This window comes from Natrix helvetica (genome assembly GCF_964273705.1).
Source record: "Natrix helvetica genome assembly, chromosome: 1".
Classification (NCBI taxonomy): Eukaryota; Metazoa; Chordata; class Lepidosauria; order Squamata; family Natricidae; genus Natrix; species Natrix helvetica.
Window position 1 is genome coordinate 211,959,020 of NC_138548.1, and position 14,821 is coordinate 211,973,840.

The 14,821-nt window shown below is 38.5% G+C and overlaps 1 protein-coding gene across 3 annotated transcripts in view; it reads right to left on the reverse strand.

Moving 5' to 3' along the window:
* Positions 1–746: 746 nt before the first annotated feature.
* Positions 747–14,821, reverse strand: part of SENP1 (SUMO specific peptidase 1) — a 35,189-nt gene continuing 21,114 nt past the window's right edge. For 2 of the 3 annotated variants that reach the window (XM_081934486.1, XM_081934485.1), the window contains exons 13-18: positions 13,799–13,930; positions 12,343–12,546; positions 12,005–12,084; positions 3,692–3,776; positions 2,234–2,329; positions 747–1,991 (exon numbers count right to left, since the gene is read on the reverse strand). In XM_081934486.1, the coding sequence (XP_081790612.1) occupies positions 1,929–1,991; positions 2,234–2,329; positions 3,692–3,776; positions 12,005–12,084; positions 12,343–12,546; positions 13,799–13,930 (660 nt within the window). In that variant the 3' untranslated portion in view covers positions 747–1,928. Of the gene's footprint in view, positions 1,992–2,233; positions 2,330–3,691; positions 3,777–6,496; positions 6,565–12,004; positions 12,085–12,342; positions 12,547–13,798; positions 13,931–14,821 lie in introns of those variants that run through there. The other variant, XR_014173704.1, reaches the window with a different exon arrangement.

A 14,821-nucleotide genomic window follows, 5' to 3' on the forward strand; every position in this document is an offset into this window, starting at 1 on the left:
ATGGCAGTATTCTCTTGTATTGGACAAAAGACAATGATTCTGTCAATGATAAACAGGGTGTCATTGGCCCTGTGAAAAACCTGTCTCTTGAGAGATAAAGCCAATGCTAGCAGAATCTCTTACTGGTTTCATACAAAAGCTGGACAGATTCAGTATCAGTTGTCCCCTATCTAGTGTCCATGTACAACATACTTGTCTCAACTTCCACTAACTGGATCAGAGGGGCTGATGGAAGTTGCAATACAAAGCAAAAATAGGATTTGGTGGGGGGGAGGAACTCTCTTTAGGACATTCTTCAACTCATCATTAATTTCTGTTAACAATAAAAACAGGAGGGAGGAGCATATGAGTAAAAAAAGCAACTTTTCAATTTAGCTTTTTAAAAACAGAAAAAAGCTGCAAACCTCATATATATATGTATGTATGTATGTATGTATGTATGTATGTATGTATGTATATATATATATAGTATATATATATATATATATATATATATATATATATATATATATATATATATATATATATATATACACACACACACACACACACACACATATATATACTTGTTCATTGGCAGTCACTGGGAAAGGCATATAAATATATATATATTTATAGTATAAAACTGTTTACCAATAATTAAAGTTTTAAAGCAAGTTATATTGTATCTTAATTCTACAAAGAACTGAAAGACGAACATCTATTTAATCCTCTGTCAAATGAACATCCACTGACATTACAGCTGCTTAGTTTGTTATAAATCCTATTTTTATTGAGAATGTAATGTACCAACTCTTCAAAATTTTAGTTCTTTGTGAAACTAAGCTCCAGATTGCATTGCAAGAATGTGGCTAAGAAAAAAAAAATGCTGGCTTTCAAGGGGGGTTAATCTCAGTCATCTGAATGCAGTGATGTAGGCCACAAAGGTGTCTGATTTTTCTTTCTCAGGTTAAAACCCACCACAGCAGGCTTGGGGAGGGGGCAGTGAAGAATAAGGACTTTCGGTACAGAATGCCTCTGCCCACAAATCCTTGCCCGGCTTTAGGATAAATGGCTATTCCTGAATATCAGAGGATAACTCATAATCCTCATAATCACTCAATAATCAGAGGATGACTAATTTTCTGTTGCAAGATAAACACTGAATGTCAAAATAAAGGATTGTTAATTTTCTACTGGGCAGCCCTACTGTAGAATTAAAAAGGTTACCTGCCATGGTGGATAACAGAGCAAGTGGTCACTTTTCATGTGCTGGTGTCTATTCGCCTTCCATGTTCTAAGAATTCAATTTCTCTTTAATAGTTTAAGAATAAAAGGGAATCTAAGTTGCTACAACTGCTGTGGGAAACACCCATGTTATTAACAGCAGATTATAAGAAGCAGAAAACACATAAACATGCACACACATCTGGAAAACCTGGGCCAAATAGATTCCCCGACACACATCCCTGCATGTTTTACATCTGATAATTAGCTGCAGCAAGAGCAATGTGGAGAATCCACAATTACTTAGTACTATGCACATAGAGTCTTCTCCAGATCGTGACAGATCAAAGAAAAGATTGCAAGTGCTTCCCTGCACCAAGGCCTTAGAGCTGATCACTGGCAGGTCTTAAGTCCTTTGCAGAATCTGGTCATTTTTTTATAAAAAGAGAGGCAGAAATCTCCTTGAAAATAAAAAACTGCATTTCTCCAAGTTTCAAATGTCCCTTGTAAAAAATAGGGTTTCAAAATACAAAATAAAGTGTGTGCTTTAAAAAGGCTGCATGGGCACACTGGTCCAAGAAATAGATGTGGTTTTCTTTTTAAAAACACCAAGTGTAATGCAGAGTCTTGTCAGTGGAGAAACCCATGCAGTCCACTTGGAGGTGGCCAAGAAGAGGAAACCTGTGGTTTTCAGTCTCTGAAGAGTCTTACTTGGCTTGAAATCACAGCAGCTTACGATGGAGGATCTCCCAGACCATTCGTTTCCGGAAGTAAGGCATGTGTTGCTTTAACAATAAGAAATCAGCAATATCAATATATTTGTGACATTACCAGGGCATTCATTTTAATGCATACTGACATATTTCTGCTCCTTCCTTGTTTAAACACAAAACCAAAATTAATCCAACCAGCACTATTTCGTTAAAAAAAATCATTTTTGAATTTGTATTTGCAAACTGTAGCCTCAAATTCCCACAACCAATGTTCCCCATAAAAACAAAGAGGTGCCCATACAGGACCAACTTACTTGAGTAAAGTTGATTGGTTTGTCTTTGGTAATGCAGTCAGCATATTTACAGGCAAACATCCCACAATCACTGCCGTTCATTTGTTGTGGGATCTCCTTTAAAAGACAAATAAACCAATCTCCCTTTATTTTCTTGATGAGAACTTTATAGTGGCTTCATCCAATACTATTGTTATAAAGTGCACACAACAGGTGAAGTTTCAAGCTCTCAATGAAAGAGTATAGTTCAAAATACTGCTATTAAAGGACTATTTTAATCCAGACAGAGACCAGGGCACCAAAAGCAAAGCTTCAACTTGGTAAATAAGGCAAAATAGATAGCAATAGCAATAGCAATAGCAGACTAATATACCGCTTCACAGTGCTTTACAGCTCTCTCTAAGCAGTTTACAGAGTCAGTATATTGCCCCCAACAATCTGGATCCTCATTTTACTAATCTTGGAAGGATGGAAGGCTAAGTCAACCTTAAGCCAGGCAGGATCAAACTCCTGGCTGTGAACAAACTTAGCCTGCAATACTGCACCAACATGGCTCTTTTACAATAGGTTGCATAATTAGCTCCAATCACAACCGAGCTCCAGTTCAAATAATTAGTTGGCTGTAGAAGATACTAGAGATATCTATGGCTGTGTCCTACTCCCACCTGTCATATATTTTTCATTCCAATGCCCCTTCTTTGTTTAACTTCTTGCTACTTTGTCTGGCTTTTTCAGTTAACAGGGGAGAGCAACAAGGGCCCGAAATGGAAAAAAAGAAGCCCCATGAGAAGTAAAGTGCAGCTGGAAAGCAAATGAAAATATTAAATGATTTTTTTTTAATAGCAGAGAAAGTAGAACGTTAAGAGTTTTTGTAATAGTCGGCTGTATATTGCAGTGGTTAAGTGTTGAAGAAGAGTTACTACAAGCATTCAGATTCCAGTTGATCAGAAGCCTTCAAAATTGGCTCCAAATCTGGAATTTGAATACGAAATGATGCTCTCACAAAATGGCTGCCGCTGGGGATATGATCGTTCAGATTTCCTACCTCAGCTTGGGGAACCTAAGCAGAGACAATAAGATAAACCAAAGCATACTTCAAGGCTAAGAAACAGTAAAGGCAGGAGAAAGAAGCTCAGATTAACTCCCTAATTTATTAGAATATTAAAAGGGAGAGAGAGAAAACTCAGTGAGACTTTCAAGATTCTTTTACTATAATCTGTAACAATAAATTGTATTTCCAATCAGACTTGTGGAGTTTTTTTCCCCTGACTTGGCCTTCCTGAAAGTGCTGATAGTATCTATATTCCTATTAATATTATTATTATTTTCAGATGCATGTATTATTAAATATCTGAATCTGCTACAGTCAGGACTGAAGGGGGACTGTTTTCCACCGCTGACTTTTTAAACCAGGGAAATATATACAAGCTATGATTAATAAATCAAACAACTCAGTCTTATACAATCCGCCATACGTACCTGGCTTCTTTTACACAGGAGCATCCAGCCATTGGTATCAAATTCCTTGCGTTTTTTATCTAGGCTTTCCTGTTTTAAGTATTGCCTGCAGAGAGTGGGGAAAAAACACAAACATTTTAGCACACAAAACATATGAGAGGCTTTTAATGAAGGTTGCATTTTAAGAATTTTACTTAGCAAAAATATTCAGTTATATCAGGATGGTCAAAGCTGTTAACAGGTCAACAAATCCCTTTTACCAAAATGGTAAACTAGATGAGTGTTTGACCTCTTGCTTCCCTCAGCAGAGAGTGTTACCCTGTTCTTCCATTCCTAGACAGAAAAGCCTTTGCCAATTGAGTGTCACCAGGAAAGTTAGCCTTTGTCCGATAACTTTATGCATACTGTGGTTCCCAAATAATTTTATCTCCCTGCTCTAACTCTGAATCTCAAGTCAAGAGAACTGTTACTATACATGTGGCAAAGTTTCAAGATAAAATTAAAAAATTTAATGAGGAAAATGCAAAAAAGCATGAAGTGAGATTCCTTTTCCAAACACCCAAAACAGCTTCATGGCTTGTTTTTTACCCAATAAATATATTTTAAAACCACACATACTCTGTGACTCAGAAGAAATGCTTTCTGCAAGTCCCTTATCTATTATTCAATAAATAGTCCCCACACTACAGCTTCACTGTTTAAAGAAATCCTCACACTGCATCAAACAACATTAATTCCCAAAGTTAATGCAATTCCTAGATACAACACCCATTTTGAAACTAGCTTTAATGAACAGCAAAAATGTTAATGTTCTTACTCAAGCACAGTCTGACATATATTGTTTGAGTCATTGCTAAACAATGAGAGTCCTAATGTACTTGTACTACTATAATTTGTACTACTACTATAACTTGTATTACTATAAACACAGTTCAGGATTTTCTTGTCTTGGCGAAGGATTTACTATTTATTTCAATCACTTTGGAAATTTCTAGTACTCTTGGGCTTTTTCACAAAAGTTCTATTTTATCTTTGCTGCAAGTACTATCTATTGCACCTGGTTTGAGGTAACTGCATTTTTTTTACTTCAAGCAATGATTTATAAGGTTCAGTTTCATTCTCTGTCTGACATAGATTTGGATTAAACTGCAACTAATGAGATAAATATCACAGCATAGCAGACAGATATCCTAAATGTTAAAACAAAACATACTTGAACTTTCCAGGGAGATTGCTATGAGTTCCTACCATGTTAATGATTCCTTACTGACCACCATAGAAAGAAATGTCTAACTTCCCAGCATATGGCAACATTCTGGTTACTCAGTTAGCTATGAAGAATTAAGTTAAAAGTAATACTACAATACATTTTCTTCACCCAAGTATCTCTTGTTGGCTCGTTAAGTTCAATTTTATTATGGTTTCTTATGTTAGTTGACAGACCTGTTTTTTTCAAAGATATGTTACCTAGTCATTGTGATAGCTTAATCTCTTAAACAGAGATGGAGTATCTAAGGCCCTCAAACTCATGTTTGCAGGTCTCAAAACAACTTCATGCTACTATGTCAGTTTTTAAATGCCAGGTCCAAAAAACATTCAAGTACTCCGACTCCACCCAAAAATATTGAAAAGAAAATTGAAAAAAAATTGCCAGCACTCACTAACATCACTACTTCCTGCAGGACGGAAAGATTTTAAAAAGATAAAAAGTGAAACTCCTTAATTCTTACATTTCTAAATAGTCAGGGGTAATAAAAGTGAAAGGCATTTTTTCAATTAAATGACTATATTCAAATAAATAATTTGGGGGTGGGGGTGGATTTAAACAAATGTTTGTGATATTATTGGGTTTTAACCGATATTACATTCCAGCACCTAGTTCTCCAATTGGTTGCTAACAACAAATAATGGTATACGTAAGAACTCAATCTGAGCTCAGCTACTCTTGGCTTCACAGTAGTTTTCTTAGTAAAAATGCAAAAGTTTGACACTGCATTCTTCTGAGATTTTTTTTTTTTCATTTACTAATCATAACATACAATCCAGGAATTTGTTAGTAATCTTCTATTCAAATATTAAGGAAGTTTAAACCTGCCTAGCTTCCAAACTCAAATAAGATGGATCAGGATGCTGTTTTCTGCCAATAAACAATGACTACGTAACAATATCTAATTTGTCTTGAAATATGATCAAAACATACATTGGAACCACTTACAAAAAAGAGGGCATGTTCTGATGAATGCAAAGGACATGAGCACTATACAGGTGTTCAAGAAGGTATTGTGTATGTGCCAAAGCATTTCATGTATTTTCTTCAACCTTACATTTTAAACTCTCTCACACACCTTAGTATCTTTTGAAGGCTTCATTTTTCACTACTTCTGAAGCAATAAGTACTGGTACTTTAAGGCAAACCACTCTCTTCATGAGAATTTCCACCCCCCATTCTCACAATCTAAAAGATATTTGGAAGACAGCCCATCTAAGACCCAAGTGACACAACTAGCAAGGATGGAAATATATGAAATCAACTAAAAATCCTTCCATCACCTCATCAGCTATTCATCATCAACTTTGTAGAGCAAGAAGAAAGCTAAGCTATCCTGCTTTCTAAAACCCTTAATTGTAGTATGACACTTAGGCTAAATTAGATTAATATGTTTTCCTTAACTGGTTTTTCAAACAGGATATACAACTTATAGAATTAAACCACAGATCTATAACACCACAAATCTCTTCCCTTTCTAAAAAGGGGCAGACAAATCATTCAAAACTCACCAAAAATCAGGAAGCTCTAAAGATTGAAAGCATGAAAGGGTCACTAACCATGAATAGGACCTCTGTCCCCTTCTCCCGGTGTGATCCTCCCACTGCATTCAACCAATTAAAGCCTCCTGAAAGGAAATAGAAAGGGAAAAACAGTTATGGAAAGGGTAACGATCAGCTAAAAGCTGAGTTCCCATTGCATTATTCTAGATGCCCACTAGTCATCTAGAAAAAACTGAAATGTTCCCATTCTTACTACCAGTAAGATTAAACTAGCAGAAAAGCTGTAACCACAACATTCTCAGGACAACATCAAATTATTTAACAACCAAAAAGCTTAATCCAATATATATTTCTAAATACACTATTGAGCCAATTACCTTTCACTTAACCTTAACTTTTTACTATTGCCTGCTTCTAATTCCAGACAAGAACTAGCAATGTAGTTTGCCATGGCAATACTTATATTGGTAATTTCTTCTATTGAGTTTACTGTGATAAATATGCTGTAAAACATAGGAAAAATCCTCAATGTATATATTATTTATACAAAGCCACCGTTCCAAAACAATACACAAATCAACTACTGCCATCTTTCCAATTGGAAAGGTGCACACCACAAACTTATCAGCACTGCTAAGAAATCTGTAAGATGAAGCCCACACATCCAGAAGTTGCCAAGACTGACTAACACTGCTTTCCAATGAGCTCTCAGTTGAAAGATGCTCAACTATCTCCTAAGTGAAAAATGTATTTTTTAGGAAAACAAAGACTACGTACCGACCTACTGACAAAGTGTAAGAGAGAGGAATTACAAATTCTGAAGTTTTTTCTTTTTTCAAAAAACTCCCTACGGAGTATTTTTTTTAACCACCAACCACAATGAGAATTTCACTAAGCTTCATGAGTAGTTTCTGGACTTTAATTTTGGTAATAACAATAGACAGGGCTAGTATAGGGATGCCAAACTCACCTCGTCACAACATCGTCACGTAACATATTGGGACTTCCCCCCACTTTGCTAAACTGGGTATGTACGTGGCCAGCATGTGACACATCCGGCCCATGGGCCAGGAGTTTGACAGTCCTGCCCTAGTAGCTTGCAGATCCCACTGCCTGCCCTGAAACAATGCTGACATACCCATATTGGTTCCAGAGGCACAGCAACTGTGGTAGAATTTGCTACTAACTACTGGAACAAGAAGCTCCATCTCCAGTCTACCCTGGTCAACTGTAAAAATATGTGCCTGCATTGTGAAGCTGGTAGGACATATTTATATGTTTATGCTTGCTTTTTTAAGCTCCTTTCTACAGCTGGAAGAGTAGAAATGCTTTAAAGGAATAAGGGTAGATGGTCTCCAAATTTTCTATACTGTAGATTTATCCAAGGTTGAGAAAACACTTTTCCCTGAATATTAAATGCAGATAAGTAGATTTCTAAGAATGCACTGGTATACAAGTGGAGTCATTAATTTCCATTACATTCAATATACTAAGAAAGTCGAAAAATATTTGGTTAAATTCCAGCAAGGTAAATTCCCCATGGCGCTAACCCTAGCAAAGCTTTTATGTCATTTTGATTTATGCAATCTGCAAACTTATGTTAATTGCTATGTTTATTTTCTTAACTAATTTTATTTTACAGTATTCCTGCAGCATTTTAAAATGTATACTCGTGTTTTTAAGTACAATGATTGCAGAAATGGTAAAAAGTCATTCAGACTATATCAGTGATGGCGAACCTATGGCGAACCGTGACACAGGTGGTACGCGGAGCCATTTGTCAGGGCACGCAAAGCGCTGCCCTGTCAGCTGGCCAGCGCGCATGTGACCTTTTTTAAAGCCATTTTTTGCCCTCCCCAGGCTCCAGAGCCTTTATAGGAGCCTGTTGAGGGCGAAAAGAACCTCCCCCGCCCCCCTGGAGGCCCTCTGGAGGCTTCATGAGCTTCCCTGAAGCCTCTGGAGCGCAAAAAACCAGCTCTACGGGCAAACCAGAAGTTCAGGAACGGACTTTCGGTTTGCTCGGAGGTTCATTTTGACTGCTCCAGAGGCTTCAGGGAAGCGTCCTGAAGGTCCCTGAAGCCTTCGGAGCGCTCAAAACGACCCTCCGAGCAAACTGGAAGTCACTTCCGGTTTGCTCGGAGGGTCGTTCTGACTGCTCCGGAGGCTTCAGGGAAGCATCCTGAAGGTCCCTCAAGCCTTCGGCACGCTCAAAAGGACCCTCCAAGCAAACCGGAAGTCACTTCTGGTTTGCTCGGAGGTTCGCTTTGACTGCTCCAGATGTTTCAGGGAAGCATCCTGAAGGTCCCTCAAGCCTCCGGAGAGCTTCCAGGTGGGCAGGGGAGGCTGTTTTTGCCCTCCTCAGGCTCCTATAAAGCCTCTGGAGCCTGGGGAGGGCAAAAAAAGCAGGCAAAAAATTGGGGGGGGGGGGGAGAAACACCTGTAGTGCGTGCATGCACACTGGGGGGGGTGTCGCACATTGCATTATGGGTGCGGCACGCTTGCACACTACCCCTCTGCGCTCCCCCCATTTACAATGTCCCTGATAGATTTTTGGCACCTTTGACCATTTATGTAATGTTATGTTAATGTTAAAATGTTTAATACCAATATCCGCACACATACACTCTCTTATATTTAGCTAGGTGTTGTTGTTTTTAAATGGCCACATAATGTATTAAACTAAGTACAGGTGAAACTCGAAAAATTAGAATATTGTGCAAAAGTTCATTTATTTCAGTAATGCAACTTAAAAGGTGAAATTAATATATGAGATAGACTCATTAAATGCAAAGCAAGATAGTTCAAGCCATGATTTGTCATAATTGTGATGATTATGAGTTATAGCTCATGAAAACCCCAAATCCACCATCTCAGAAAATTAGAATATTACATGCAATCAATAAAACAAGGATTGTACATAAAACAATATCGGATCTCTGAAAAGTATAAGCATGCATATGTACTCAGTACTTGGTTTGGGCCCCTTTTGCAGCAATTACTGCCTCAATGTGGCGTGGCATGGAAGCTATCAGCCTGGGGCACTGCTGAGGTGTTATGGAAGACCAGGATGCTTCAATAGCGGCCTTCAGCTCTTCTGCATTGTTCAGTCTCATGTCTCTCATCTTTCTCTTGGCAATGCCCCATAGATTCTCTATGGGGTTCAGGTCAGGCGAGTTTGCTGGCCAATCAAGCACAGTAATCCCACAGTCATTGAACCAGGTTTTGGTGCTTTTGGCAGTGTGGGCAGGTGCCAAGTCCTGCTGGAAAATGAAGTCAGCATCCCCATAAATCTCATCTGCAGAAGGAAGCATGAAGTGCTCCAAAATCTCCTGGTAGACGGCTGCGTTGACCATGGACTTAATGAAGCACAGTGGACCAACACCAGCAGATGACATGGCTCCCCAAATCAACACAGACTGGAAACTTCACACTGGACTTCAAGCATCTTGCAGTGTGTGCCTCTCCATTCTTCCTCCATATTCTGGATCCTTGATTTCCAAATGAGATGCAAAAATTGCTCTCATCAGAAAAGAGGACTTTGGACCACTGAGCAACAGACCAGGTCTGTTTTTCTTTAGCCAAGTAAGATGCTTCTGACGTTGTTTGTTGTTCAGGAGCGGCTTGACAAGAGGAATACGACATCTGAAGCCCATGTCAGTCTGTGTGTGGTGGCTCTTGATGCACTGACTCCAGCCTCAGTCCACTCCTTGTGAAAGTCCCCAACACTTTTGAATGGCCTTTTCCTGACAATCCTCTCTAGGCTGCGGTCATCCCTGCTGCTTGTGCACCTTTTTCTTCCACACTTTTCCCTTCCACATAACTTTCTATTAATGTGCTTTGATACAGGACTTTGGGAACATCCAACTTCTTTTGCAATTACCTTTTGAGGCTTTCCCTCCTTATGGAGGGTGTCAATGATGGTTTTCTGCACAACTGTCAGGTCAGCAGTCTTTCCCATGATTGTGATTCCTATTGAACCAGACTGAGAGACCATTTAAAGGCTCAGGAACCCTTTGCAGGTGTTATGGCTTAATTAGCTGATTAGAGTGGGACACTTTTGAGCCTAGAATTTTGCACCTTTTCACAATATTCTAATTTTCTGAGATTGTGGATTTGGGGTTTTCATGAGCTGTAAGCCATAATCATCACAATTATGACAAATCACAGCTTGAACTATCTTGCTTTGCATGTAATGAGTCTATCTCATATATTAGTTTCACCTTTTAAGTTGCATTACTGAAATAAATGAACTTTTGCATAATATTCTAATTTTTCGAGTTTCACCTATCTAACATCAAAGAAGGATGAACCACACCTAGGGAAATAAATTCTAACTGAGCTTATCCCGACACAGAGGACCTTGAAATGCTTTACTGAAGCAATATTTTGAACTTCTGAAGACAAAATAAAATTTTGCCTCCAGAAGTTGTGGGTGCTGCATCACTGGAGGCATAATCATTTATCTGAAATACTGTAGGGTTCCCTGCTCAAGTAGAGGTTTGGACTAGAACACCTCCAAGGTCCCTTACAACTATATTATTCTATGTTCTACATTCTAATAAATAACTTAAACAATAAATTCTTTGAGCTATTAATAAATTTCTCTTACTAATATAATTTTCAGAAAATTTACAAAAACTGAAAAACCAAACAAAAATACAATAAATCAATAAGTTTTTGTCTTTAAAGTCAAAACCTGTTACGAACTGGCTAATACCAATGAAGAGACAACAGATCAGGTTTGATGCAGTTTTCTTGACTCAAAGCTTCATGCTCAAGCAACATTCTTTGATGTGTATATCTTTTAATTCTGTATTACAACATTTCTGCCCAAATCTATAAAATGATCAATACACTTTCCAGATGGAAAAGCCATTTAAGTGTGGATTAATCTGAACGTTGCTCTCAAAATTCAAATCTGCCATTATGTTTGGATTCAAGAACCTGCCTCTCAAATCAGGACAAGATGTAATGGATGGAAACTTATCAAGGAGTGATCCAATCTAGAACTAAAAAGAAATTTCTTGACAGTGGAACTATTAACCAGTGAAACAGTTTGCCTGCAGAAGTTGTGGGTGCTCCAACACTAGAGATTTTTAAGAGACCATCATCTTGAGACAGCCATTTGTTCAGAATTGTATAGGGTCTCCTGCTTAAGCAGGGGGTTGGTCTAGAAAACCTTCAAGGTCCCTTCCAAGTCTGTTATTCTGTATTCTTAAGGGCCTTATTACCAAATATGATTACTCTCTTTTTATACCTGCTTTGTATGTTACATTCCTTTTATTTTTCTATTCTCATATAACTTTCTGAACTTTTAAATGAAAATACAGTACACTTAAGACTGCAATTTATCAGATTTATTTGAATTGATTTTACAGAGGGTACCATCTATCTTTCATGTTACAGAAGCCCACAGGCTTTTAGCTGTCTCTTTGGAAAATACCCTGAAAGTTCAGTATTCCCAAGTGTTATAACAGCAAAAACCATTTGGTATGAAGATTGTTTCTATCGATCCTAAGATAATGAGGAAAACATGAACATATTTAATGTAAAAGAGATACTCACAAGAGTATCTTACAAGCTTCACTGTTGGATCCACCCATTGAATCGTAGTAGGTGATGATTTTTTTCCTGAAGTCAGTAACCTAAATAAGGCAAAAATTCTGTATTAAGACATTGGCATAATCTTACACAGAACTATGTACTTTTGACACATTTGGGATAATGCAGCAAACAGAATGGAAAAGTGTTTCAGAAGCATGCATTTGGGAAAGCAAAAATGCAAAAATGAAAAGACATCATAAAGAATGAATTTAGAATGCATTTAGAACAGACAAGGAACATTTGAAAGAGCTGATGTGAATTCACTTGAACATTTACACAAATATGCATAATATACTCACTGCTAGGCACCAATGGACACCAAGGTGAATAGGAACCAACAGAATGTCCACAGAAAATATATCTACTTTTTTAGTCCAACGTTTTACAGCTGAATACCCAGCAGTTTTTAATTTGGTGAAGAAAAATGTGTTAAATGCATGAACGGTTGGAAAGCCTTTCTGTTTACTCCTCTCCATCAGCAAATTCATGTAGAAATTAATAATCTGTGTGTGAGAGAAATACATGTATTTGGTATTTTTTTCAAACAGCTCTTCTCTATTCCTAAAAAGCATCTATCTACAGGTATATACCATTAAAAATTGTCTGTCATGACCATGGGTGAAACAGTCACATCATAGGGCAACAATTTTTGAGCCAACCTTTAATGGGCTAATTTACAGAATGTGTCCAAAGTCCAGGACCCATGACTCCGAAAGTAATTAAATTTGGGAAAGTTATAGGTGCTTTAGTGCTACCGACTGCTGCTGTGCTGTAGCTGTGTCATGTGATCTTCATTTTCATCTATGTCATGAGTTTCCCAGCCAGTCTCACAATCCCTCACTCTCTCCCTCATCCAGCAGCAACCATTTACTTGCCTACAGGGAAGGGGAAGAAAGGAAAGAAGGAAGATTCCAATGCTCCCTGCCATATTAACATAAGGAAATTCAATGGGGAAACCAGAAGGAAATCAGAAACTGCTTCTTCTCCAATGCACTTTTTTTTTGCCTGCCCTTGGTTATTGTGTTCCTCTTTTTAGGAAATACCTTACTGCTGATGAGGTGTACCCAGCCTGGCCCTTTGCAAGGCAGTTACTGCCACACAAACCCTTCTTCCTAAGGTCTCATGAAGAAAATATGTATCATTTCAAGAAAGATTCTCAAGGGGTCAGGCCAGGATTGCTTGATTAGCAGTGGGAGCAAGAAGATGACAAAGGTCATCTGGGGATGATGGAACACAGGAGGGCAGTAGCTGCAGAGTACAGCGGGCCAAAGGGCAGAGATGGAGGAGTGAGTCAAGGGATGGGAAAAGTTGAAGGATCTCTGCAGTTTTAAATATGGGTGGACTTCCAAGCACCCATATTTTGTCATGTGATTGAGGCACTGCAATTTTCATACCTTTGCAGATTGGTTTAAGTATCATTCATTCAGTGCCTTTGTAATTTCAAATAGTCACTGAACAAATGAGCACGAGTACTACCTGTATAATAAACCTCACTAGACTACATAACAGAGAAAAATGGATGTAAGTTATTTTTAAAAAGCAGATTTCAACTGAACATTAATGGAAAAATTCCTAACAGTAAGAATAGAGCAGTTAAACAGTAGAGACAATTATCTGGAGCAGTGGTGAATGTATTTGAATGATGGCTAGACAGCTGCCCTTCTGGGTACCTGTAGAGGATGGACTCAAAAAGCCTTTACAATTCACAATTCATGAGTTTAAAAATTATGTTTGAAAGGGAGACTGAAGATTTACCTCATCATTGAGCCAGTTGAGATGCTTAAGAGTCTGAATGTCTTTCCGAGTGATGGTTAATCGGAAGGCTTCACTCAACACTTCATCCTGGTTTCCACTTCGTAATACATTTTTTATTTCTTTCTCCATTTCCTATAAATCATTAAGAGGAAAGAGAACTGGGTTTCACTGACATTTTAAATTCAACCTGAAAATCAGACTCCTAATGAAAAACTTCATTATGAAGGATAGTGCCAAAATGCTGAGTGAGAACACAGAGGAGAAATACGGGTTGGACATACTCAAAGTTTGGGAGGGGGAGGCTATGGATCAGGAAGATTATTATATATTGAAAAAGATTTCACATAATTATGTTCTACAAATCATTTTTTCTTGGAAAAGTCTGGAAACGACCGTTGACTTACCTGAACTGCCCTTCTATATGCGCTGCGAGGGGAATCCAAGCATGGGTTAACTTTGTCCATTAGCCTAGAGACTGAGTTATGTAAATTGATGGCCACGTCTCCTCTGACTGGACTAGCTCACTTTTGCACGAAGGTTCAGCTGATTTGAGAGATGCAAAAATTGGTACAGAAGTCAAGAGGTATGTCAGGTAAGTAAATCGGAGAAGGTAAGTCCAAGGCCCAGAACAGCCAAAGCCAAGGGCGGGTTTGGATTCCCCTCGCAGCACACATAAAAGGACCGTTCAGGTAAGTCAACGGTCGTTCTCCTGTGCACTGCTTGGGGAATCCAAGCATGGGACATGCCAAAGAAATAAACATTAGGGGCAGGAGCGAGGCTGGTCTGGGGTCGTAGCCGAAGAAACCACCCTTTGCAGCACACTTCGTCCAAAGGACACCTCCGCCGAGGCATAAACGTCCACTTTGTAATGGCGGATAAAGGGCAACGGTGATGGAGTGCAAGAGCCAACGTCGCGGCGTGACGTGTGGTCTTGACTGCCCGAGACCGCTATTGATACTTTTATCGCCACATGGTCCAAACGGACCTAAGCCGTCCCGAAGAAACGGCGAACAGGGAGACAAA